General features: G+C 40.9%; 2 protein-coding genes and 2 long non-coding RNA genes across 4 annotated transcripts; all 4 read right to left on the bottom strand.

Annotated features, from left to right (window-relative positions):
• Positions 1–449: 449 nt before the first annotated feature.
• On the bottom strand, positions 450–3,482 carry LOC134680394 (uncharacterized). The gene is made up of 2 exons (XR_010100448.1): positions 3,408–3,482; positions 450–2,818 (listed from the first exon to the last, which is right to left on the bottom strand). It is a non-coding gene; the product is annotated as an uncharacterized LOC134680394 (long non-coding RNA).
• Position 3,483: 1 nt separating this feature from the next.
• On the bottom strand, positions 3,484–7,959 carry LOC134680392 (uncharacterized). Its single transcript, XR_010100447.1, has 3 exons — positions 7,869–7,959; positions 7,679–7,743; positions 3,484–3,513 (listed from the first exon to the last, which is right to left on the bottom strand). It is a non-coding gene; the product is annotated as an uncharacterized LOC134680392 (long non-coding RNA).
• Positions 7,960–10,839: 2,880 nt separating this feature from the next.
• Positions 10,840–12,712, bottom strand: LOC134680587 (Krueppel-like factor 13). Its single transcript, XM_063539695.1, has 2 exons — positions 12,608–12,712; positions 10,840–11,417 (listed from the first exon to the last, which is right to left on the bottom strand). The coding sequence occupies exons 1-2, from the start codon at positions 12,621–12,623 to the stop codon at positions 10,999–11,001; spliced, it is 435 nt and encodes a 144-aa protein (XP_063395765.1). The 5' UTR covers positions 12,624–12,712; the 3' UTR covers positions 10,840–10,998.
• LOC134680417 (uncharacterized) lies at positions 12,642–25,163 on the bottom strand. Its single transcript, XM_063539547.1, has 8 exons — positions 24,980–25,163; positions 24,620–24,772; positions 23,697–24,096; positions 23,226–23,293; positions 23,039–23,141; positions 12,981–13,081; positions 12,689–12,861; positions 12,642–12,657 (listed from the first exon to the last, which is right to left on the bottom strand). Exons 3-8 carry the CDS (start codon positions 24,067–24,069, stop codon positions 12,642–12,644), a joined length of 834 nt encoding a protein of 277 aa, XP_063395617.1. The 5' UTR covers positions 24,070–24,096; positions 24,620–24,772; positions 24,980–25,163.
• Positions 25,164–27,444: the final 2,281 nt, after the last annotated feature.

Here is a 27,444-nt window from a genome sequence, read left to right as displayed (position 1 = left end):
TTCCTATCTCTGGTGTTTTTAAAGTTATAAGTGTGATACTTATTTTGTATGAAGATAAACAATTTAGTTGGCTATCGTATGGCATTCTTGGTTTCTACTTATCTTTAACAGTTTCTGTATTATAAACCTTTTTTTAATGAGTTTGCTTCATTGTGTACTTGTGCATGTTTTCAATGAAACATTCTAATTTTTATTGTGAAACATGTAATAGTTACAGTCTACCATGAAACATCGTCAATAAACATTGAAACGGTGTAATAAATAAGTGACATTAATGAGAAAGGAAAGAAGTAATAGTGGTAGTCTGAATTAGAAGAAAAATATCACGATCACGATGGGGGAGGGGGGAGGGGGAGGTCAGAGAAGATATCACGTTCAAACGGGACACATATATATACATCACCCATGCTTTTTAAACACAACTTAGAACTGTCACAACTTGCGGGAGCTATGAGATGTTTTTACTACCATTGCTATCAAAAACGACTAAATACGTATGAAAGTATGTAGAGTTAGACCAAGAAAAGTCTGCAGCGATTTTGATAGCCTACGCAGTGCAAGTGTCATTTTAAACGTCAAACTTCTATGAAATTATGAAGTACATATAAATAACACTTGCCAAAATCGCTGCGTGCTCCTTCTCCGAGGCGCGCTCGCGTATTGGGGCCCTTGCTTGACAGACGGTACGAGCTGGTATAACACCTAGTTTCCGAGATATCGCATATAGTTTCTCTGTGTCCGCTTGTTTCAACGTAGGACAACTGACCCTAAGTAAATCTTCGATTGTATGGCGGCGGCGAGGTTCGTGCGTGTGACTCATAAGGTCCATCGACTACACTCACTATCCTACAGCGGTCCTATACTACCTATACTTAAAAGGCATTTCTCGAGATCATTTCATTTCCATTTATAGAACTTTCTACACAATACAATAAAATCGCCTCCTTTTGTCGCAGTTATACTGAAAGAGAAAGAGATAGATGCTTTAATCTTGACTTTACCCTGTTGAGTGACACTTTTCTCGACTAACATTTCACATTTTAAATATCAATTCGATTTTGAACACATCCTTATTAACTAGGGGTAGTTATGATATAAAATCGTGTATAGGCATTTTAATGTTGACAGCTCGTCTATGTTAAATCTGCACTGAGGTACCGTGGCAACACTACACACAGTTTGTGATAGAGTGATGTCATAATTATGTGGGTGCCTGTATAGTATAGGTATAGCTGCAGACAGACACTCTGCCGCTGGGTCGAGTTTTCAAAACTACTAGGTAACCTGTGATCGCTGTTTGCCTCCATTTCTAACCACATTATATAAAACGCCACCCAGGGCCCCATTTTATAAAAGTACAAGTTACAATTTGTGGAAACCAACATAAATGCGATGGCATTACTTGACCTGACCAATGACGAGCGACCTATTGTCCGGTGTGGCCGGTTTACACTTCAACTATTATTGTATCTTGTTTGTATAACGAACCGTCTTCCAGCTCAAATTATAATAGAAAAAAACTCGATATTAAATAATGCGCAAAATCGAAAACTGACTTGTAATAAAACACCTTGCCTAATATCCTGTCACACAAAACATAAAATTTAACTAAAAATATTTGTTTATTTCTTAAATATTAACATTATCATTAATTTGATTTCAATCCGACGCTGTATGTGAGTACTTAAAACAATATACAACATTTCTTGTCCTTATTTCGTACTACAAAATTGTTAACTGGTATTTAATATTGAATACACAGACATCAGGAGATTATTCAATAAATGCTAGAACATACTATTTACACGCGTACCTACACTTATGCATACAATTGACTGGTTATTGTAAAGATTAATTTAAATATTGCACCCCAAAGATCATCGTATCGTATTCGCGCAATTTCACCGCGCTTTTATAAATTTAGCTAATTTTAGTCAACAATATCATCAGAAGTGCGAGGCTCGGCCTCGACAACTTAGCTCTTTCATATAAATATCTACGTAATTGTAGGCCACTCGTACCGAGTACAGTTTTCAATATTTATTTTCAAATATCCCGTATTTTATTTAAAACGACGGGTAAATTACTAATCTTATTGTTTTTAAGACCTGCAACAAGTGTATTAAAACTTGCATGTGAAACTTTGCTGCGTTGTATCGTGCGTCTTCGCCAAACACCTAGTACATACATCAAAGAGAATAAAGTGTATAGAGAGTTACTGTCATCGTAAAGTATATAGCCACAATAAATTGACTGCCATCTTTCGACAGAAGATTAAAACTGTTAGAACGCCATTTGACTTTGATTCTTATTCTTCCACTGAAATTAACGCCATCTCCTCAACAGAAGCCAAAGGTTATGGCGTCATCGCTCGAAAAGATTGCACCATATCTTTGGCCTACTATCGAGTAGATGTCGTTAGTTTCAATATTTAACAAATTAACACATATCAGTGAAAGAATAAGGATCAAAACCAAGTGACGTTCTAACATTTTTGATCTTCTGTCGAAAGATGGCCGTAAATTTACTGTGGCTACACAATTTACTTTGACAATCCTCCTCTATTTTAATTCAAATTCTCTTCGATACAATCAAGCTGTAGAAATCCACATGGTGAGCGCATATCCACAGACGAAACTTGTTTTTGACTAACGCGCCTTACATATATACATACAAATGTAGTAAATAGCTGTTGGATTAACTTGTTGTAGGTATGTGTATGATATGAGCGAGAGGGCCGCAGCTAGCCGAGCTCCTCGCTGAGCAGCAGCACCTGGAAGGAGGACTCGTCCACCGCGTCCGTGTACATCAGCTCCTCCTGCGACATCACGTCATCATTAGCATAGGCGTACGTAAGGGGAGGCTGAGTACGTTATAACAGGGTACGGTTGAAACAAATTCGTAGCTTATGGTCAGAGACCAGGGTCGGACAACTGCCTCACCTTGCCCCGCCGTGGGTACGCCTATGAGCATTATTTAATGTCAGAGCACGTTTCTATACGTACCTACTCATCAGAATATGTTTGGACACATTTGTGACGAAGTGTTTCAATATTTTTTGTTTGTTTAATGCATGTCTTTGACTACTCCCAAACCGTCAAAAATATTGAAAAGTGAATATGTAACTTTATCAAAAACGTGTCTAATTATTCGTGACGTTTAATCTTAAGTCTTAAAACACGGTCAGTTCATTATTCCGAAATACGTACATAGTATTTTGGTGAAGTAATGTTACAGTCGGACCGTAAAAAGTCAGCAGCGATTTCGATAGCCAAACTTCTATGAAATTATGACGTACAAATAACACTTACGCCGCGTGGGCTATCAAATCCGCTGCAGACTTTTATCGGTGCGACTGTAGTGAGATTACATGACAATGACCGGTAGGTGAGTATAGAGCACGGTACCTGCATGTAGTCGAGCAGGCCGAGCGGCGGCGGCGGCGACGCGGCCCCCGGCGCGGCCTCCGCGCCGCCCGCGCCGCCCGCGCCGCCCGCGCCCGGGATCATTTGTCTGCCGACCAACATCCGACATTACATTACCTACGACCCCGAATATATGCCGCGGACGAAACATAAAGGGACCGCGGCGTCCAGTGCCCTTCGAGGCTGGGATGTGTTCATTAGTAAAGTGACATAAGACTACCTGATACGCAGCACCGAGATGTACCGGCGGTGCAGCAAAATGTATGAAGTTGTAAGTCGTTTATTCATACGTTATAAAAATGGAACGGTGCCCTATTGATATTCCGAAAAAAATTACGCCGATTTTTGTTTCGCCGACGGGTTGTTTGGCAAAGTAACGATTGGCCGAATCTCATTACGCATAATAGTCATTTGCGAGAGTAGTCAATAAGCAGAACATTGATACGCATATTTACTATTCGTAGAATAATCATTTAGATTCTGTCATAATTACCCGAAAAACCATTGGTCGAAACACAATAGGTCGAATGTTCATTTGGCATTAATATTGACTATATAGAAAAACTTCTCTCTAATTTATTATTTTACTAAATTAACTTTCACATACTCGTTGTATTCATTGAAATTGCTAAGAAACCAGTTTAGGTTAGTTTAGAGCTGCAACCCTAAGAAAACGAACCGTTGCTGAAAAAGTGGGTTAGATTAGGATAGAACTGCGACCCCTAAAAAATTAATTCTTTCCAGAAAAGCAGATTGCGTTAAATTAACGACTCAATAAATAAAATTCGACGAAATGACTATTCTGTATCTTAAATTTTGGTAAAAACCGTATTTATAAGAAGTAACTTTTCTACAGGTCCATGATTCTGAGAAATGAATAAAATTCGACGAAATGACTATTCTGTATCTTAAATTTTGGTAAAAACCGTATTTATAAGAAGTAACTTTTCTACAGGTCCATGATTCTGTGAAATGAAATTACGTGAACAAATTGTCCTTGAAACTAAACCAATGTTTTAATTTTTTGGTGAACCATAACCATTTAAAATACTTGGTATTTTTTCTGTGAAACAAAAATCTATATAAAAAAAAGCTAAACCATATAAATATAATAATTTTAACAATTTTTATGAACCATTTGGTTTCCTTTATTTATTTTTCAAAAATAACGAATTATATGTAAAATGTGAAACGTTATTCGACTAAACATTGCTTCAACGTAACGATTACTCTGCTGAATGGAAATCGTCCAATAATAGTTACCATACCCCGGCCGGCGAGAGCAAAAATGCGTCTGCTCCTAGTGCTTAATTAAATATCGACTATTCTATCGACATATGGATGTCGATAGAATAGTCGACTTTTAATTAAGCACATTTTTTTTTTTAAACTGAGCCATTAGTATTTGTTATTTATTTCAACTTGATACCTCCACGCGTTTCTAAGAATAACCCTAAAACGATTTTCTATCAACATAAAATTATTATTATTATAAAGTTATTCACAATAAGTATCAGAATGTGTTTAAGAAGAATGTGAATGTGCTGATTCCAGTGTGAAAACAAATTTAATTTTCTTAAATTCTACTGTTAATGTGTTCTTAAAAAACGTCTCACCTGACACGGAATCATAAATGATATTTGACAGGAATGTAGTTTATGCAGGAAATAATAAATAAAAGCCAAGATTTCATATATTCGGGTACCTAATGATTCTCCGAAAAACTTTTAGCAGATCATCGATTCGCCGACAACGATTCGCCGAACATCGTTTCGCAGAGTCATTTATTTGTCAGTGTAACTTTTGGTCGACTAACGTTACGTAGACTCTTGGTTCACATACCGTTCAGTTCGCTTCTGTGTAAATTAGCAGTAACTATTATTGGACGATTTCCATTTAGCAGAGTAATCGTTTCGTTTAAGCAATGTTTAGTCGAATAACGTTTCACATTTTATATATAAGTCATTATTTTCGAAACAAAAACTTTTTGCAGAAATAAAGAAAACCCATATCCAAAAGGATGAAATAAAATATTATCCTTTTTTAAGTAAATTATGGTTTATAAGAATTATTATATTTATATGGTTTAGCTTTGTTTTGCCGGCAAGTTTTTCTATAGATTTTTGTTTCACAGAAAAAAATTCAAGTTATTTCAAATGGCAAATTCTTTAACACAATATTTACTTCAAATAATTTTAGTTCGGATTAGTTATGGTTTACCAAAAAATTTAAACATTGGTTTAGTTTCAAGGACAATTTGTTCTTGTAATTTCATTTCACAGGTTCATGGACCTGTAGAAAAGTTACTTCTTATAAATCCGGTTTTTAGCAAAATTTTTATTTATTGAGTCGTTATTCGTCAATTAACGCAATCTGCTTTTCTGGAAAGAATAAATTTTTTAGGGGTCGCAGTTCTAACCTAACCTAATAACCAACTTTTCTGGAAAATGTTCGTTTTTTTCGGGGTCGTAGTTCTAACCTAAGCCAATTTTTGGCAACAGTTCGTTTTCTTGGGGGTCACAGTTCTAACCCAACCTAACCCACTTTTCCAGCAACGGTTCGTTTTCTTAAGGGTGCAGCTCTAAACTAACCTAAACTGCTTTTTTAGCAATATCAATGAATACTACGAGTATGTGAAAGTTAATTTAGTAAAGTAATAAATTAGAGAAAAATATACAATACTACGCTCCAAAACACGAATCACTGACGTAGCTGAAACTGCCGCCAAGCTTAAATGGGACTGGGCGGGACACGTCTGCCGTATGCCGGATGATCTGTGGGCGAAAACAGCCACCCGCTGGGTCCCACGGACTGTAAGGCGTCACGGCAGACCTCGTCGGAGATGGCGGGACGAGCTTGACACCTATGAGAGAGACTGGTGGGAGACTTCAGGTGATAGGGATACGTGGAGAAATAAGAGGGAGGCCTTTGCCCAGCAGTGGGACAATATAGGCTCATAATAATAATAATAAATTCACGTAATTTCATTTCGCAACGTCGGGCCGTGCTCGTTGACATCACCATCCCCCATGATGAGAATCTCGTGAAGGCCGAGAAGGACAAGTCCAGTAAGTACCTAGACTTGGCTCACGAGATAACCGCCATGTGGGATGTTGATTCGACGATCATTGTCCCGATAGTCGTTTCAGTGAACGGTTTAATAGCAAAGAGTCTCGACCAACATCTTGAGAGACTCTCGCTAGGTGGTTGGATCAAAGGACAGATGCAGAAGGCGGTGATCTTGGACACGGCGCGGATAGTCCGCCGGTTCCTCTCTCTGCAGCCCTGACCACCGGTAGCTTGGGCCTTGCCCCGCTGCTGGCGGCACCCTAGGTTAGGTCTTTTATAATGTGTTTATATGTATTTTTTATTGTTTTGTAAGTGTTTTTATATTTTACTTTTATATACCTACATATTATAAAAACCTAGCCTAAGAAAAATGATGAATAAAGGAATAATAAATTAGAGAAAATATTAATGCCAAGTGAACATTCGACCTATTGTGTTTCGGCCAATGGTTTCTCGGGTAATTATGACAATTACTAAATGATTATTCTACGAATAGTAAATATGCGTATCAATGTTCTGCTTATTGACTACTCTCGCAAATGACTATTATGCGTAATGAGATTCGGCCAATCGTTACTCTGCCAAAGAACCCGTCGGCGAAACAAAAATCGGCGTAATTTTTTTCGGAATATCAATAGGGCACCCATATATTCTTTTCTCCGGGTGAAATTTAGTAAATGTAGGTATGTACTACGTATGAAAGCTTATTTTATATATACATATATACATATATATATATATATATATATATATATATATATATATATATATGTATATATAAAATAAGCTTTCATACGTAGTACATACCTACATTTACTAAATTTCACCCATATATATATATATTATCTACTTTGCTAGAACTTTAGTTAATAAATAAAGTTTAATCGGATATGAAAAATTTCACACATTTATTTTTAATTTTCTCGTACAAACTCTAATTATATGACGAATTGCAGACGTCGTTTTTTTTTCCTTCGCATAAAAACAATTATCGACCAGTAAAACGCACAATTTTTTTAAAATACAAAATGCATCTGTAGGGGAATGCCGATAGGTCGGTGTATACAAGTATTAATTGGCGTCGGCATTCAGTAGGGCACAGTGATGCAGGTAGCGAATAATGCAGAGGTATAGGTAGTATATAGTAATGCGAGTGGTAGGTAGGTAGGTGGGTGTATACTGACTGCGAGTCGTCGTCGTGCGCCGCCAGGAACAGGTCGCTGCGCACGCAGCACGCCGGCTCCTCCGTCTGCAACAACCAGACAACGGTCGGATTATATTCACTGCCATACACATATAGCTCCAACAACTTCAAACAAGTTGAGTATGTTTATTCTGGTGCGAGTATAATATATCTCTGCGGTAGGTACTCACTATGGCGAGCGCGGCTTGCGGCGCCAGCGGCCACGTGCAGTGCGTGCGCGCCGCGCGCCCCTCCCCTCCCTCCCCCTCCCCCCGCACCTCCCCCTCCGCGCCCTCCACCGCCTCCAGGGGCACCAGCCGCACCTGCGCACAACATATTAGAATAATTATTATCTAAAAAACTAAATTATAAAATTACATGAAAGATCGTAACGAGCTAAAATGCTTACTATTGTTGTGTAGCATGTTGGCCAAGAACTCTAACGACTCGCCTCTCGAATACCGCTATAATAGTCGCGAGTCGAAAATATCGACGTCTCTATATTATGATACCGAGGGCCAGGTGCACCGACCACAAACTGATCAACGTCACGCAGCAGAGATCTACGAAACTTCCCATACGATAATAGTTATTTGTTTTATAAGGGGGCATGTATTGGAATCTTGAGCGTTGCGAATGTTTCAAAGCACGAGGGTTAAACAAAATTTGCCCCCGAGTGAAACACAAAAACCACCACACCAACCCGCAGCAAATATTAAATGTAAAATGTCAAACAAAATCAAATCAAATCCAAACGAATGTTATTAAACATTTATCATCCAAAATCATCATTTAACCTTTTGAACGCCAAATGGCGCATCCACTTGCCGTGCCACTGACGCCACGGGGGTAAAATTTAGTTTTGCGAATAAATAATGCCAACCTAAAAATGGGTTGTTTTTCAGTAGATTTTGATAAAAAACGATCGACGTCAAATGACGTCTTTGACGTCGTTGTCACGATTTTGCGTTGACGTCAATTGTCGTCTGTGGTGTTCATAAGAAAACAACTCAATATTTGCATTCGATTACTTTGTTTCATATGTGAATAAAATGCAACTCCGCTATCAATTTTTGAAGTGCAAAGTGAGCCTTTCCGAGCTGATGTGGTGAAAAATTTAACGAACGCTTTAACGGTGACAGACGGTTCGATGCAACCGACCATCGACGAATCTACTAATTGACGAAAACTGAAACGATCGCAGCATCGATCGGCGCATCCCAACGAGCTATGGCTTACCGCAGCGACAAACGACAATGTCTGATACAGTCATAAATATTAACAAAGTGCGGCCCGCGTCAACATCGGTGACTAGGTACTATTTGGCCCTTGGTTGCCGACCGTTGGTTTTCCTCCGGGACGATTGGAGTCGTCCAGACGTGGCATCGTCGTGTATGTGGTGCCCCCCCCCCCCCCCCCACTCACCGTGAACTCGTCGCTCGGCGCGGACCCCCCCGCCTCCCCCTCCCCCGCCGCCGCGGGCAGGGCCGGCACGCGGGACCGGACCCGTCGGCCGGTGCTGGCCGACCCCTCTGCAAATATACCAACGGTCACGATCACATTCTATACGTATACGCCCCGTGTGCCTAAAATGGGAGGGATCCGTAGGGCATATTCGGTATCGTGGTCCGATTAGGAAAATACTCGTACTCATGTTACCTTACTTATGTTGCTATTTGTTCGTACTTATGTTGATATTTGTTTTATTGTGATTTGGAATATTTGGATGGATGTGTTATTATTTACTTCTCCCGTGTATTTTATTCGCCCAAGTACGGCTCATAAAAGACATCTCAACTCGGGACTCGTAAATGATGACATACTTTCGACGCCGCCATGGAAATGTACTATTATCTATTGTACGGGGCGAACCTCCGAGTCCCTTTCGGGTCTAAAAAAATTTCTTCTACTTTGTCCCGATCGAGACGCGATCCCGACCGCGCTCCCGAACGGATCCCCCCTATTTTTACACCTCGCGTGAAGTTCTGGATCGCGAGCTACAGTATTTTGATCACGTTTTGATCAAGAAATACCACATAATTTTAAAAACATGCAGAAAAAACCCCACCCGAAAAAGGAAGCTCCCGCTCGTTAAAAAATGAGATGTGAAATTCCACGCGACCGACTGTAAACGGACGTCGACGACAATATATCGGGACTCGGGACGGGCGTGAGCGTGCGGTCGGCGTACCCGTGCCGGCGCCGCGGCGGTGGCGCGCCTGGTGCTCGCGCAGGTGCTCGGCGCGGCGGAAGGCGCGGCCGCACGCGCACGCGTGGCGCCGCTCGCCCGTGTGGCGCCGCGCGTGCCGCAGCAGCTTCGACGCCGTGCGGAACGCCCAGGGGCAGCCCGGGTGCTTGCATCTGCGACCGAAACCGTCGTAATCACCTATAGAGTATTTGACTACGAGTCGAATCGGTTTCTTTTTTCGAACTCGAAACGAACCGAATTTTCTACTATGGAATTTATCTAGCGTGTAACGTCAAAATCAAATTACCTACTCTTTCTATTTTTATACGGGTTTAAAAATAGAAATAGAGTCTAAAAATACTGTCTACGTTTCTCTACGGGCCACAGACAGTGGTGCAGGGCGCCACCTGTGGCCTATTTTATAAAGCTACAAGTTACAATTTACAAGCGGAAGTCTCTTTCTAACCCTATGTGTTAGAACGAGACTTCCGCTTGTAAATTGTAACTTGTAGCTTTATAAAATAGGCCACTGCAGTCCTCACCTGTAGGGCCTGTCCCCGGTGTGTGCCCTGGCGTGTTCCCGGAGCCTGCAGGGCTGCCTGAAGGCGCGGCCACACCCGGGCCACAGACAGTGGTGCAGGGCGCCACCTGCAGTCCTCACCTGTAGGGCCTGTCCCCGGTGTGTGCCCTGGCGTGTTCCCGGAGCCGGCAGGGCTGCCTGAAGGCGCGGCCACACCCGGGCCACAGACAGTGGTGCAGGGCGCCACCTGCAGTCCTCACCTGTAGGGCCTGTCCCCGGTGTGTGCCCTGGCGTGTTCCCGGAGCCGGCAGGGCTGCCTGAAGGCGCGGCCACACCCGGGCCACAGACAGTGGTGCAGGGCGCCACCTGCAGTCCTCACCTGTAGGGCCTGTCCCCGGTGTGTGCCCTGGCGTGTTCCCGGAGCCGGCAGGGCTGCCTGAAGGCGCGGCCACACCCGGGCCACAGACAGTGGTGCAGGGCGCCACCTGCAGTCCTCACCTGTAGGGCCTGTCCCCGGTGTGTGCCCTGGCGTGTTCCCGGAGCCTGCAGGGCTGCCTGAAGGCGCGGCCACACCCGGGCCACAGACAGTGGTGCAGGGCGCCACCTGCAGTCCTCACCTGTAGGGCCTGTCCCCGGTGTGTGCCCTGGCGTGTTCCCGGAGCCGGCAGGGCTGCCTGAAGGCGCGGCCACACCCGGGCCACAGACAGTGGTGCAGGGCGCCACCTGCAGTCCTCACCTGTAGGGCCTGTCCCCGGTGTGTGCCCTGGCGTGTTCCCGGAGCCTGCAGGGCTGCCTGAAGGCGCGGCCACACCCGGGCCACAGACAGTGGTGCAGGGCGCCACCTGCAGTCCTCACCTGTAGGGCCTGTCCCCGGTGTGTGCCCTGGCGTGTTCCCGGAGCCGGCAGGGCTGCCTGAAGGCGCGGCCACACCCGGGCCACAGACAGTGGTGCAGGGCGCCGGGCGCGGCGTGTGCGCGGGCGTGCGCGCGCAGCCCCACCGCCCAGAAGAAACGACGCCCACACTCCTCGCAACTGATATAGACGATATAATATAAATCGACAATAGTAAGCAGAAGTTCAGCAGTTTGGGAAGTGAGCGATTAATAAAAGAGATATTGCACGAATGGGTGAATTACTAAGAGAAGTTTCACAAAATATGGGTGATTAATAAGAAGACGCTCTACAATAATATTGTCCTAAGAGAATGCTTCACAAATAAGTGAATTACGAAATGGATGATTTACCATAATGGGTGATTCGCTCATTCACTACGAGGGTCGAGGATATTTTTCAAGTGGATGATTAATTTAACAATAATAATAAGGACTCTCAGCTCTGGCTTGCCTTCATTGGCCGTCCAGAGAGGAGTCGTTAGAGCTATATGCTCCAGGGGTGGAAGTGAAAGATGCATAAGACGCGAGTTGGCACAGTGGCTGTTAACAGCCACTGGGTAGAAAGCGGCGCACACCTCTCGACACCCCTGAGCCGCTCACACCGATGTTGCTCCTGGTCGTCTTTGCGACGGCAGTTTCAGGGGCCCATCTAGTCAGCGGCAAGTCACCACCTGCCTCGATAACGTGTTTTAGCATTGTTATGGCAGGTGTCCGGACTTCTCTACAATAGCCCAGTCTCATTGTCCAACCAAACATCAATCCATAGACCGGTATACTATTCACTTTTTCTGCAATAGTCCCAATGCCTGCTGCGACCGGTTCATGGGTGTTTATTGTTGCGCCTGTGAACGGGTTCCAGCAGGCGTTCTACATGACATTAAAGCTCTCCAAGGGGCCTCTACGTGTTGGATCTATATCCCCACGCAAGCCTATCAAAAGACCGGGATTTGTAGGCCCGTGAATTCCAAAAAGGAGAAACAAATAATAATAATGGAGTTATTTAGTAAGATAATGTTGCACAAATAGCAGGCTGATGTAGTAAGAGAATGTTTCACAAATGGGGTAATTAAATAAAAGAATGTTCACAAATGGGGTGATTTAGTAAGAGAATGTTTCACAAATGGGGTGATTAAGTAAGAGAATGCTTCACAAATGGGTGATTTACTAAGAGAGTGTTTTACAAATGGGCGACACAGTAAGAGAATGCTTCAAAAGTAGATGACTCAGTAAGAGGAAGCCTCACAAATGGGTGATTTACGCACGAGATCGATATACTAGCTCGTGCGAGGGCGCCGATTGTCGTGCGAGTAGAGTCTAAAGTCACCGTACCCGTGAAGCGCATCATCAGGGCCGTGGTCCTCCCTCAGGTGGCGCGCCAGCTGCTCGCGCGCCGCGAACACGCGCCCGCACCTCGCTCGCCCCTCCCCCTCCCCCCGCTCCACCCCCTCCTCCCGCTCCACCCCCGCCCCCGCCGGACACTCCACGGCGGCGGGGGGAGGGGGGCGCTGCTTGTTGTGCACGGCGCGGTGCCGGCGCAGCTTCTGCTCCGTGAGGAACGCTTTGTTGCAGTCTGGCTCGTCGCACTGAAAGGGTTTTAGGGTTTACTTGCTATAAACTTATTTTTTTTAATCTACTAAACATAAGTATGATAGGATACTTATAAAGTCACTATGAATACTTGATGCGAACTTGAATGACCCACCTTGAAGTTGCCGGGGCGGATGGCGACGAGGTCGCAGTCGAGCGGCGGCGGCGGCAGGGCCGCATCCGACTTGTCCTCCGGCATCTCTTGAAGTCCATTATCTACACATGATATTATAATGGTCCTCATTCGTTAACTTTTTCTAGTTAACTAATTTTCAGTGCCACCATGTCCTAATATAGAAGCTCCATCTAAGCTAATTATGCACCAACAAGAACAGAACAAAGTGTGACGCGGAAATTATAAATGTCATATTTTCATATAAATTAGACATTAATGATGACATCGCCACACTTTGTCACTGCAAATGCATTGCAGAGTTAGCTTGGTCCAACTCTAAACAGAACTGTTTTACCCCACTAAGGTTCGTTTTTTATCATTTTTAGTGTTCCGTACAAAACTTTGTTCACGGAACACTTATGGGATCACTTCGGTCTTGCAAATCAGTTATTAGTAGGGCTTGCATTCCGGAATTCCGGATTCTCGAAATTCCGGAATCTCGGACAAATTTTCCGATATGACAATTCCGGAATTGATACAACTGAATATCGAAAATTCCGGAATTGGATTTAAGTACTTTTTTCAGGTTTTAATACGTTTATTATTGAAAATTGTTAAGAAACTACACTATACTGATGTTTTTTGTTGTTAATAAGTGCCTCTTAGTCATTCAGTGACCTATAATTTGGGTATATTTTACTTTTCGGTTTGATAAAGCAGTGGGACCATATGGGCTCATAAAAAAAAGCAAAGTGATTTACTTGCTTAGAATAGTCAGAATAGTCTCAATCCTACATGAGCGAATCTTCGATTTAGATAGAAGGTTTTCTCTATCAACGATTTCGGATCCTGTAGAAGCATATAATATATGATATTCTGAATCATAATTAGGATCTAGGAAGGAAAATGCCAAATTTCGACCTTCAACTTCTTAAACAACACCACTACGTACTATGTTACGAAGAGTAGGCTGATTATAGAGCTGTTATATTTAACTATTTTATAAAATTATCCATTGAATAGTTTGCTAGCAACTAAATTTTCCCCGAATAAATACCGCGTATCATAGAATTGAATAAAAGTAACCATTTTAATAAGGTGGTACAAAAGAGATGAAATTATCTGTAGTACTTCAAATTAAATTTCTCTTAAACAATATTAACTTTAATAAACGTAAAGTATCAGAATTTCACATTTTTTGTTGGATTTTATAAAAAAAATTAAGTGAAATACGATAACCCCTAATTCCGGAACCAGTTCCGGAATTCCGGAATTCGAATCCAATATCGAAAATCAGTTCCGGAATTGGAGACCATCCGATATTGCAAGCCCTAGTTATTAGTGTTCCGTACAAAACTTTGTTCATGGAACACTTATGGGATCACTTCGGTCTTGCAAATCAGTTATTAGTGTTCCGTACAAAACTTTGTTCACGGAACACTTATGGGATCACTTCGGTCTTGCAAATCAGTTAAATACGTTTTTCTCAGAGACCGTTTGACATAGATTCCTAAAATTTGGAACAGTTATAGCAATTACCACCACTCATATTGTATATAAGTCAAAACTGCTTATTTCTTATTAAAGGGGGAAATTTAGGGGGTTGAGAGGGGTAGGCTGAAACTTTTTTCATTTGTAAGAATCGTGTGGGGTACCATTAGAAAGCTTGCAAAAAATTGAGTCGATGGACTGATTTTGACTTCATTTTAGAATGCAATAGTTTCGTCAAAAAATGCATTTAAAGTTGCAAGTTTTAATACAAAAAATTTCACCTCTGTCCTGGCGATTTTCGCGAAAACTATAGCTAACAGGCTGGTCAGCTACCAGTCAATATCCAACTAAAACAAGCATGGAGACGGCGGGAAAATTATCAGGTTGACTCTATCTTTATTAGTTTTTAAACTGCAGCCTGATCTTTGGTTGCTTAGGGCTAGCTAACTGATGCTTACACTGGTCATTTCATATTAGGCAGTAGTTTTAACGAGAAACATCCTTAGTTAAAACTTTGGCATTGAAATTTATGACTTATGTCTTTGACACAAAGTTTAATTCTGCTTGCTTATTTTTGTGGGATATTTAATTTTATCTGAATAGCCTACTATAAGTATGAGAGAGATCTACAAAATACGACCTTATTATATTGCAAATAAGTTTAAATTTCGAACGGGCTTTCCAACCAATGGACTAGGTATCTCAAAAATCTGAAAAATTCAAAGTAAGAATTCCGTTCTTCACCGTCGTTGTGTTTTTTTTTTACATTAGGACACATAGAGTTAGTAAGGCGTATAGAGATAATAAAGTCATTTAATATTTATTAACAGCTATGGCCTCATCTATAGATTTTATTGAGAGTATCTGATTCGTGGAAACAATATATATACACAATATTCCTTTTCATTAAGTACCATTACATTTATGTATTAATTGTATAATTATAATATGTATTAATTATATTTAGTACTTATGTATATTTTTGAACGGATCGGTGAGCAACAAGATTCAGGGCTATAACCACGAAAATAGAAGTTTTAAAATAGGCATTTTTCTCTGTCACTCTAATTACGCCTTCATTGGAGTAAAAGAGAAAGATCCCCGCAAATTGCGAATTTCGATTTCGCGGTAGCCCCTCAGTCCTGTTACGAGAAAATAATTATGGAAGACATTAATAGTATATGACAGTTAAATATCACAGTTTTCGGAAACAAAGGTGAAATTGACGAAATATTTAAAGTAAGCCGGACCTGGACCCGGGTATGTCCTTAAACTACGTCCAAGACCACCGGTGGACGGGCAGCAGCGTCCCTCAAATTCGGTGTACTCGACTGCGATCGCCAACCCGCCTGCCAAGCGTGGCGATTATGGCATACACCCCCCAAAAGGGGGAGGCCTATGTTCAGCAGTGGACGTCTTATGGCTGAGATGATGATGATGAGATGATAAAGGCTACCGTGGGCGTGAACGTAATTTACTTTCTATGCATCTCGCTCGTACTGACATATTAGTGCGAAAGAGATATACCTATAGGAAATAAATTACGTTCACGATATCGTTTATGTCAATGCCAAACTGATGGTAGCCGTACGGAACACTAAATGCCTCGAGCTATCTCGGGCTTGGCCAAATTATTTTCTAAACTGAATAGTTTGCGCGTTGCGCGAGAGACACTTCTAAAATAAAAGAATATTAAAACAAAAAAAAATATGATGTACCTATACATTACCATGCAAACTTCCACCGAAAATTGGTTTGAACGAGATCTAGTGAGTAGTGTTTTTTTAACGTCATAAATCGTAAACCGCAATTTTATTATGTTACTTGCTGCTACGGAACCCTTCATGGGCGAGGCCGACTCGCACTTGGGCGCTTTTTAACCGACTTCCAAATCTCAAAGAAGGAGGTTATCAATTCGGTTGTATGTTTTTTTAACCGACTTCCAAATCCCAAAGGAGGAGGTTATCAATTCGGTTGTATGTTTTTTTTTATTTTTTTTATTTTTTTTTTATGTTTGTTACTCCATATCTCCGTCATTACTGGACCGATTTTAAAAGTTCTTTTTTTGATTGCATGTATATGCATACAGATTGGTCCCGTTTTTGTCAAAATCCAGTTCTGATGATGGGATCCATGAGGAATCGACGGAACTCCTCAAATCTTAAAGGCATACATATAGTGATTTTTGTGTTTTTATCAACAAATCAAGCATATACATTCAAAAACGTGACATTTGATGAAGTGGAACTGCTGATGATGATCAGAACGGAACTCTTCAACGACGCATAAGTTCACCTTTGGCGATTTGTCCTCTTCCTTATGTTTGTTAAGCAAGTTAAGTTTTTAAGCATTTTTAAGCAACATTTTTGTCAAGCTTGAGTTCTGATGATGGGATCCATGAGAAATCGAGGGAACTCCTCAAATTTTAAAGGCATGCGTATAGAGGTTTTTGTATTTTCATCAGAAAATCAAGCATTTTCATTCAAAACTGTCGCATTTGATGGAGTGGAACTGCTGATGATTATCAGAACGGAACTCTTCAACGACGCATAGTTCACGTTTGGCGATTTGTCCTCTTCGTTATGTTAGCTAAGCAAGTTTAGTTTTTAAGCCACATTTCTGTCAAGCTCGAGTTCTGATGATGGGATCCATAAGGAATCGAGGGAACTCCTCAAATCTTAAAGGCATACGTATAGAATTTTCTGTATTTTCATCATAAAATCAAGCATTTACATTAAAAACTGTCGCATTTGATGAAGTGGAACTGCTGATGATGATCAGAACAGAACTCTTCAACGACGCATAGTACACGTTTGGTAATTTCGAATTTCGATTTTGACTTGGACTGGGACCCGGACTCGTACCCGGATCGGAACCGGACCTGGACTCGGACTCGGACTTGGACCCGGACTCGGACCCGGATTCGGACCCGGACTCTGACCCGGACTCGGACCCGGACTCGGACCCGGACTCGGACCCGGACTCGGACCCGGACTCGGACCCGGACTCGGACCCAGACTCAGACCCGGACTCGGACTCAGAGACCTGGACCTTGACCCGGAAAATCACTATGATACCTAAACTAAATAAACCGCTATGATTACCTACCATAAAATGTAGGTATATAGTATGATGATGCCAAACCCCTCCCGCTCATACCCCCGTACACCGCACGGCATGCGCCGTTAAGTAGGTTAGGTTAGGTTTGAACTGCGATCCTCACAGACCAAACAAAAGTGGGTTAGGTTTGGTTAGCACTGCGGGCTTTACAGAAACGAAATGCTACTAGAAAAGTGGGTTTGATTAGGTTCAAACTACGATCCTCACAGAACCGAACTGCAATCAGAGAAGTGGGTTATTAGGTTAGGCTAGAACTACGACCCTTACGGAAACGAAATGCTACTAGAAAGTACTGGTTTTACCTCCTTTTCTACATAGTGCACCATCTACCATAATTTTTCACCGGGCCCCATAGAAGTCGGTTTTTTTTTCTTAAAAATTATTTTATTTTTATTTTTTATTTTTTTTATGTTTGTTACTCCATATCTCCGTCATTACTAGATCGATTTTGAAAATTCTTTTTTTGATTGAATGTATATGCATACAGATTGGTCCCGTTTTTGTCAAAACCCAGTTCTGATGATGGGATCCATGAGGAATCGAGGGAACTCCTCAAATCTTAAAGGCATACATATAGTGATTTTTGGGTTTTTATCAACAAATCAAGCATATACACCCAAAAAAGTGACATTTGATGAAGTGGAACTGCTGATGATGATCAGAACGGAACTCTTTAACGACGCATAGTTCACGGTTGGCGATTTGTCCTCTTCGTTATGTTTGTTAAGCAAGTTAAGTTTTTAAGCCACATTTTTGTCAAGCTCGAGTTCTGATGATGGGATCCATGAGGAATCAAGGGAACTCCTCAAATCTTAAAGGCATGCGTATAGAGATTTTTGTATTTACATCAGAAAATCAAGCATTTTCATTAAAAACTGTGGCATTTGATGAAGTGGAACTGCTGATGATGATCAGAACAGAACTCTTCAACGACGCATAGTTCACGGTTGGCGATTTGTCCTCGTCGTTATGTTTGTTAAGCAAGTTAAGTTTTTAAGCCACATTTTTGTCAAGCTCGAGTTCTGATGATGGGATCCATGAGGAATCAAGGGAACTCCTCAAATCTTAAAGGCATGCGTATAGAGATTTTTGTATTTACATTAGAAAATCAAGCATTTTCATTAAAAACTGTTGCATTTGATGAAGTGGAACTGCTGATGATGATCAGAACAGAACTCTTAAACGACGCATAGTTCACGTTTGGCGATTTTTCCTTTTCGTTATGTTCGTTAAGCAAGTTAAGTTTTTAAGCCACATTTTTGTCAAGCTCGAGTTCTGATGATGGGATCCATAAGGAATCGAGGGAACTCCTCAAATATTAAAGGCATACGTATAGATTTTTTTGTATTTTCATCATAAAATCAAGCATTTACATTAAAAACTGTCGCATTTGATGAAGTGGAACTGCTGATGATGACCAGAACAGAACTCTTCAATGACGCATGGTACACGTTTGGTGATTACGAATTTCGATTTTGACTTGGACTGGGACCCGGACTCGGACTCATACCCGGATCCGGTTCGGAGCCGGATCCGGTTTGGACCCGGACCTGGACTCGGACCCGGATTCGGACTCGGACTCGGAACCGGACTCGGACCCGGACTCGGACCCGGTCTCGGACCCGGACACGGACCCGGACTCGGACCCGGACTCGGACCCGGACCCGGACCCGGACTCGGACCCGGACTCGGACCCGGACTCGGACCCGGACCTTGATCCAGAAAACCACTATGATACTTTAACTAAATAAACAACTATGATTACCTACCATAAAATTAATGTAGGCATAAAGTACGATGATGCCAATCTTACTAGCCCCTCCCGCTTAAACCCCCGTACACCGCACGGCATGCGCCATTAAGTGGGGTAGGTTAGGTTTGAACTGCGATCCTCACAGAACCGAACAAGGATTAGGTTAGGTTAGAACTGCGAGCCTTACAGAAACGAAATGCTACTTGAAAAGTGGGTTTGATTAGGTTCGAACTGCGATCCGCACAGAACCGAACTACTATCTGAGGAGTGGGTTAGGTTAGGCTAGAACTACGACCCTCATGGCTCCTCTTCACGATGGGCCAACGCCGGCCACTCCAAGGGACGCATTTATGCGTTAGAGGGAGCAAGTGATATTGCTATCTCATTCTACCGCATGGCTGCGTCCCTTGGAGTGGCCGGCGTTGGCCCATCCTGTAGAGGAGCCATTATACAGAAGCGAAATGCTAGTAGAAAAGTGGGTGGTTTTACCTCCTTTTCTACATAGTGTACCATCTACAGTAATCTTTCATCGGCCCCCATGGAAGTAGGTTTTTTTTTCTTAAAAATTATTTAACAAGTAAGGTCTCTGCCCACTACACCGTATCATACCATGACCGTGCTAAATATGAACGTATCAGGCACGGAATGTAACGCGATACGGCATGCCCACTACGAGGGTCGCACTGAAATATTCGGGAATGGGACACTTAGAAATAACATAATAGAAAGAGGCATATAATTTATAAAAATGTAACTCTTTATAAAACTTTTAAGGTATATTTCATTTGGTTGTCATTTGTATTTAAGAATTACTGGCAATTTGAAAATTGTATGTCGAACATTATTTGAATTTTTGGCAAAGTGATTTTTCCGATCAAATTTTTAAACGGTTTTCAATATGCCCTCAGCGAACAAATAAAAGTTACAATGGGCTTCTGTTATTTTTTTATGAACTAGAGTTCATCGTACGCTCGTTTGCGGTTAAAATTAAATATGAAAGTCACTTTCATTTTATCCCATAGATGATCTTAAAGAAGCATGTCATTCCAAAGCGACGTCAAAAATTAAAATCGCATTTGTGCTGTTAATTAAAAAGACTGCCAAAAAAGTTGCATATCGGCAGATTTCGACATTCCTAAATATTCATATGACAACAGTAAAAAAATATTATATATATATATATATGTAAAAAAAACTTCAATTCCGTTGGCTACTCCACGAATTTCATACAAAACCACTAAGGCTCCAAAATCGCCATACAAAAAGGACTTTGGGATTATGAGCCGTGTGCATTACAGAATGATTACTTTCAAAAGAAAATTTATATGCGTGGTCAGTTTGAGATTAAGTATGCATTAAAATAAAGATTGACTGTCTAGATGCGACAGTATTCTCTATTCCCGACATTTTCAGTGCAACCCTCGTACACCGTATCCACATTGTACATAACGGGTTTAGTGCCCGTAGTAACCGCGCATCATCCCCATAGCATATCCGCCTATAATCCCCGTAGCATCCGCGTTTCATCCCCTTAGAACCCGCTTTTTATTCGCGAGAGCAATACTCGTCAGAAAGAGCCAGCGAATAGTTATCAGACTGGTAAGAGTGAGCAAGAAATATAGCTGGCTGAGATACGCGTCATACTCGTGAACGGGTGCTGTTTGTGGAGACTGGTCTGTTTAAGCAAACACGAGCTATTATACTTAGTAACTTAATTTTTATTAATTAATTACAGTGAGACGCCTCATTCTGTTCTCGAATGTTTCTTTTCTCTTAATGAATGTATTAATTATACAGGATACTGACTCTTGGAGACCCTATACATCTCTAAGGATAACTTGATAAACTATATAATCTTATAGTTCTGACACCTAGAGACATTTACACCTCTAACTATTATAGATTTTTTTTGTGTGTTTTTTTATCTGTATTTTGTATGTAATTCGACATTAAGAGACCATATACATCTCTTAGTAATTGTAATACGTTAGATTGAATTGTTAGTTTTATTTTATAAAATTGTTGATGTTATTATTTTTGCTTTTATGTAAATTCAATGTTGACGTGTAAAAGTGCCCTTGTGGCCTATTTGCTGAATAAATGTTGATGTTTGATGTTTGATAGCAACGCGTTTATAACGGGGTTAGAACGGTCACCATACGCGGTTAAAACCCGTATGCCCACCGTTTCGCCGCCTGCACGCACCGTTCTGGCAACGTTGCGTGCCATGCACGGACCGTTTCGGCACCGGCAAAATATCCTCGCCGACTATTTTTGACGGTCCGTGCATGGCAAGCGACGGGTATGGTCGGTGACGGGACGGGCTAGTGGGCATAGTCTCATACTTTTTCATACAATAGTTATTTGTACAACAAGAGATCAAAGTTTGATATTTCTTCGAGTGCTTATTTTGAGTCCCGGGCAAGCGAAAGATTCTATAATAGATTCACGAGCGTAGCGAATGAATCTAATTTAAAATCTTGAGCGTAGTAAGGGATTCAAAAGCGCACGAGATGTAAATAACTTTGATCTCGTGTAGTACACAAAAATTTTCACCCTAAGCAGTGAGAACATACCTAGAGGGACAGAGATAATAGAACCCAAGTATATCGAACTTGTATTAGACCCCGCATGTTGAAATGACATTTGACTATAAAGGTCACTTGAATGACATTTTGTCTCACTCAGTGAACAAAATGCGATTTTGCTCACTGAGTGAGACAAAATTACTCAGTGAGCAAAATCGCATTTTGCTCACTGTTTTTAAGAAGCAAAGTACCCTTGTTCGAGCTGCTGAGGTGAAAAGAATATTTTTTTGTGGTATGATACGGTGTAGTGGGCAGAGACCTGTAAACTCGACGCGTTCGGCACGTGGTATTTGTTTACTACGACTGATAATGAAATATTAATATTCCCGTATTAATATTTCATTTTCAGTACTTATTATTAGGGGTGTAAAGATTTACACACCTAATAATAAGTCATTTAAAACTACTACATATTATCTAAGTATGAATGCATATTCATAAAAGTGAGTTTATATAAAGCTCAAGTTTTTTTAAGGGTTTAACCTTAAAAAAAAGGCTTGAGCTCTTAAAAAGGCTATTTTTTTTAAGACTATAGCCTTTTTTAAGACTTTAGCTTTATTAAAACCTCTAGCTCTTTGAAACCTATTTTATATAGCCAGCTCTAAAAAGAACTCGAGAGCTTTAAATTTCGGGCTAAAGGGCTGGAGTTAGGGTTGCCAGATGGTCGGGATTTGGCGGGATTCTCCCGATTTTTAGCATGTGTTCCCGATTCCCGACAAAGTGTAAACTGTCCCGAAAAACGGCTTCACGTTATAAAACAATAATTTCAAGTTCCGAACTGTCGTCGAGAGAGCGAGCTGACGTAGTGCCAATAATGTAAAATATCATTGTTTTTAATGCAATTAGTACTTTAATTCGAATGTATTTTTTTCCCGATTTAAGTCCAAAAATCCCGAAAAAATTATATTGTTTCCCGATAATAGCGCCTTCCGATCTGGCAACCCTAGCTGGAGTCCATAGGAACACTACTCCAATATCTAAGGAAGGGGACTGTTCCATATGTCCTGTACAATTAACATAACATGTATAGCTAACATGTCTGTTAGTGTTAATTTGAGGAATACAAAATAAAATAATTTAAAATGTGAATAATAAGTAATACTTACAAGGTTCCATTATGATTTCATCTGTGTCATTTTCCAAATCTATTTGCCATTTTTGAACTGAACTGTTTTCCAATTTACTCTGAGCTTCATATTGTGTTTTGTACTATAATGAAAATAGTTTGATTAACTTTTTGACATCTTAAATAATTTACATTGAATTAAGATATATGAAGAACAACAGGTGTACCTGTGTCCGGCTGCCGTTCAAGAAAGCCTCTACATCGACAACCTCTTGGTCCGTGCTGTGCTGCGTATCTGTAACACCAGTATTAAACACGTAATCAAACAATTCATTTACAGTCAATTTCTGAAATCGGAATTGCAACTATTTCTAAACATTGTGACCATATTAAAAACATATGTTATAACTCCAAGCTATAACATATGTTTTTATTATTATAACTCCAAGGTCAGTTTTTGTTTCGATCTATTCCCATATATTGATTAAGTTTCCATATACATATTGTGATAAATTGATCATTTTCTATCTATTTAACTAGATTTAGTTATAAAATTCAACATGTGTCAACAACCCTATTGATAATGTTAATTTTATTGAAATGCAATAGGCTGGAGACAGCATGAAAGTTATAGTTAGTAAGAAAGGAGTGACAAAATGAAGATTAGAGCACACCATGCAGCATGCAACACAGCATACCATCACATAGAGTTTCCTCCACATTAGATAGTTGATCCTCCATATCCATCACCTCCTCGACGTGGACAACAGTGCCCATGTGTATGTCCTGCGTACCCACACTTGTAGCTGCAGGGTGTTCACTTGGACTGCATGCCACATCTTGTGCCAACACCTCCAACTGCACCCTATTAACAGGTCTTGATACACCCCAATTGTGTGCAGTATTGTTCCTAGCTGTGTCTGGCAGCTTGGGCCCCCCTGCAGTTGCAGTGGGTGCCGGACTGGGCTTACAGGACCCAGATTTGATAGCTGTGGCCTTGGTCTTCCGCCGCAAGATGTTAGGTTTTTGGAAGGTCTTCTTAGAAGTGCTGAGCTTATGAGAAACAAACATGATTGTTGTATATATTTATCTCAGCATCTGAAATTAAACAGAGATTATATACAATGTTACAAGGATTTTATAACTAACAGTGGGCCCCGAATGGAGGAGGGTTACTACTACTACTGACTACAGTTTGAGACGACCGGTCTGGCCTAGTGGGTAGTAGTGACCCAGCCTATGAAGCCGATGGTCCCGGGTTCGAATCCTGATAAGGGCATTTATTTGTATGATGATACATATATATGTTCCGGAGTCATGGTTGTGTTCTACATATTTAAGTATTTACATATTATATACATATATCGTTGTCTGAGCACCCACAACACAAGCTTTCTTGAGCTTACCATGGGGCTTAGTCAATTTGTGTAAAAATGTCCTATAATATTTATTTATTTATTTACAGTGAACAGAGCTAGAGGCCTTTGCCAAGTGGCACACTCAGTTAAGAGATATACTCTAGTCTCTTACTCAGAACAAAAGGCTTTATAGATATAAAGATATAGATGCTGTCACAAGTACCTATATATAGTCCTGATGTTTGTAGTAGGATTTTGCTAACCTGTAGTCTTAAGAGAGTAGCAAATGTAGCAATTACAGTCGCTGTGCAGGTTTGAAGATCAACTAGGTGTAGTTCTCTGTAAGCCCATGTCGTATCTGCCATTTCTTTGTTTTCTCAATGTCTGAAAAATGAAGGCCCATCATTTTAATGGACCTACAGCGATACAGTTAATATTAGGCGGAAAAAACGAGTGGATTTAAAACATAGTTATTACGATTAATCATTTGTTACTTATATAAATATGTGAAGAGTCGTGATTTATTTCTTCAGAAAGGGGTATGAATAATAATAAAACTATAAGGAGCAGAGAATAATAATTATGATAAGATATAAAATATTGTAATTAATAAATAAACTAACCTCAAACACTTTACTTTCACAGCATTAATTCAGCCCATTTTATAAAAGCTGACGCCTATCACAGATTTCTTGATGTACGCTACCGAGGTTCGAGTATAAAATACTCTAAATATATTATGTTATCAGCAAAAGCTGCTAAATCTCAGAAAAAAAGTCTCTCGACTATTTTGTATTGATAAATAGATAAAATACAAACGTCAAATAAGTACTTTCAGACCAGCCTCCAGCCACAGATAAAGGAGGCGTAAGCCGACCACTGACTAACAGTCCGCCGGACGATATCGGCGATATCGGCCGGTCAGTTCTTCGGAACTGTCAAATTTTTGTTCTAACTGACAGGCCGATATCGTCCGGCGGCCTGCTAGTCAGTGGTCGGCTGTAGGTGAACCCCGGTGAACGTGTGTACGTAAAGCCCCCTCCAGACTATGCGCGTGAATCGCGGGCGAAGCCGCGAACGCGAGTGTGGACTTGTGGAGTCGATTTTCGCAGACAGCCCCTGGAGGGGGCTTAATGCCGGCTACATACGTAACGATAAATCGTTGCGATAAAACTGTGCAGTCCGACGGTGCAGATAAATCGAACCGTGTGTATGACAAATCGTTACGATAATCGACAACGATTTGTCATACACACGGTTCGATTTATCTGCACAGTCGGACTGCACAGTTTTATCGCAACGATTTATCGTTACGTATGTAGCCGGCATTACGATAAATCGTAGAGATAAAACTGTGCAGTCCGAACTGCGCAGTTTTATCTGCCGTGTGTATGACAAATCGTTACGATATAGATCAAAGAATATATTATAATCATGAATCTAGTATTAAACTGGATTGGGCATGAGTGGTGGGGATAAGAGACAGAACGGGATAGTCTTTTATGTATCTTTCAGTAGGAGTAGCAGCGAAAGCGCTATTATTGTTTGTCCTTGACACAGTCTCACATTTTATTTGTTCCCCACCTTTTTTTTAGTATTGATAATGGTGGGCAACAAATGAAATCGACCAATCACAGTGTCGCATTTGCGTATGTTTTGTCCCTCACGGAGGCACGCGTATACCACTTCTATAGGATACCCACAACACAAGCCTTCTTGAGCTTACTGTGGGACTTAGTCAATCTGTGTAAGAATGTCCTATAATATTTATTTATTTATTTATTTATTTATTTATTTATAGGATGCTACTTCTATGATTATAATACTCACTATAATGTATAGATGGTCAAGCAAATCTTGTCAGTAGAAAAAGGCGCGAAATTCAAATTTTCTATGAGACTATATCCCTTCGCGCCTACATTTTTCAAATTTGCCGCCTTTTTCTACTGACAAGATCTGCTTGACCAAGTATAATCGACAACGATTTGTCATACACACGGCAGATAAAACTGCGCAGTTCGGACTGCACAGTTTTATCGCTACGATTTATCGTTACGTGTGTAGCCGGGGTAAAGGACTATGGGATATCATTCACTATCCATCTGTCCAACACATTCCAACTTAATGTCATGCACACATACAGCTCAAGGCCATGCTCTACATATTTACTACATATACATATACAGGTACATATATTCACTTTCCCGCATTTGCCTATAAAATATTCATGTATCATCTCGCGCCCATACATATTTTGGTCGTGTCCCTTAAGGAGCCATCATTGGTATTGTATGTTTACAGCGAAATTTTATTTTTTTTCTTAACCCCGTCGGTGGCAAACAAGCTGATGGTAAGCAGTCACCGCAGACCTCAGCCTATGGACGCCTGCAACTCCAGTTACATGCGCGTTGCTGATCCTCTAAAAACCAGCACCAAGGGCCCAACGTTTTTTGTTCTCTTTCACGACGCAGCAACTAGTATCATTTCTCTCTCCTCGCTCTTTTAAAATGCCGTTTGTCAAAAAAGGACAACCATACTGTTGACAAGGTGGACTTCAAATCAAGTGTTGCCTTTCTTGATGCGCCCAGGCTGTGTATGTGTACGTAATAGCGTATATGTGTGCTCTTTTAGGGATGTGAAAAGTCGATTTTAATCATGTTATATATCGATAAACGCTACACAGCGGAACGAAATAGCGATTAATTGAAGCTTCAATATCTTCGTTAAACATAAACATAATTGAAATGCTAATGGATAATGAATATATTATAATATAATAATATAATTCAATTATTGCGGAACACCTATTTTAGGAGGTATTTATGTATTTTAATTAAATATCTGAACTTTCCCTTGGTTCCCTGCTGGGGCGTGACTATAAAATTGTGATCTGATAACCACAATAAAGAATAAAAGCGTTTTTGGTCATTTTAGGTATCGTTAAGCCTTTGAAGTAAAATTAAAATTGCAAGAAATGTCGATAGTTTATCGATATGACTTTATCGATATGGCTAAAGCAACGTGGGCCTCTTTGTTAATCGTACACTAAACAAAAGTGGCAACAGTGACAGCTCGCTGAGACACCGTC

Source organism: Cydia fagiglandana, chromosome 3 (assembly GCF_963556715.1).
Source record: "Cydia fagiglandana chromosome 3, ilCydFagi1.1, whole genome shotgun sequence".
Classification (NCBI taxonomy): domain Eukaryota; kingdom Metazoa; phylum Arthropoda; class Insecta; order Lepidoptera; family Tortricidae; genus Cydia; species Cydia fagiglandana.
Note: the sequence above shows the minus strand (reverse complement) of the source record. Positions and strands in the feature narration are given on the sequence as shown.

Bases quoted from the DNA above. Each gene is read 5' to 3' on its own strand.
- LOC134680417 (XM_063539547.1), bottom strand. From the start codon at position 24,069: ATGTTTGTTTCTCATAAGCTCAGCACTTCTAAGAAGACCTTCCAAAAA. The intron at 13,082-23,038 runs GTAAGTATTACT...TATCATGTGTAG, and splicing joins TGAAATCATAATGGAACCTT to ATAATGGACTTCAAGAGATG. The intron at 12,862-12,980 runs GTGGGTCATTCA...AAACCCTTTCAG, and splicing joins TCCGCCCCGGCAACTTCAAG to TGCGACGAGCCAGACTGCAA.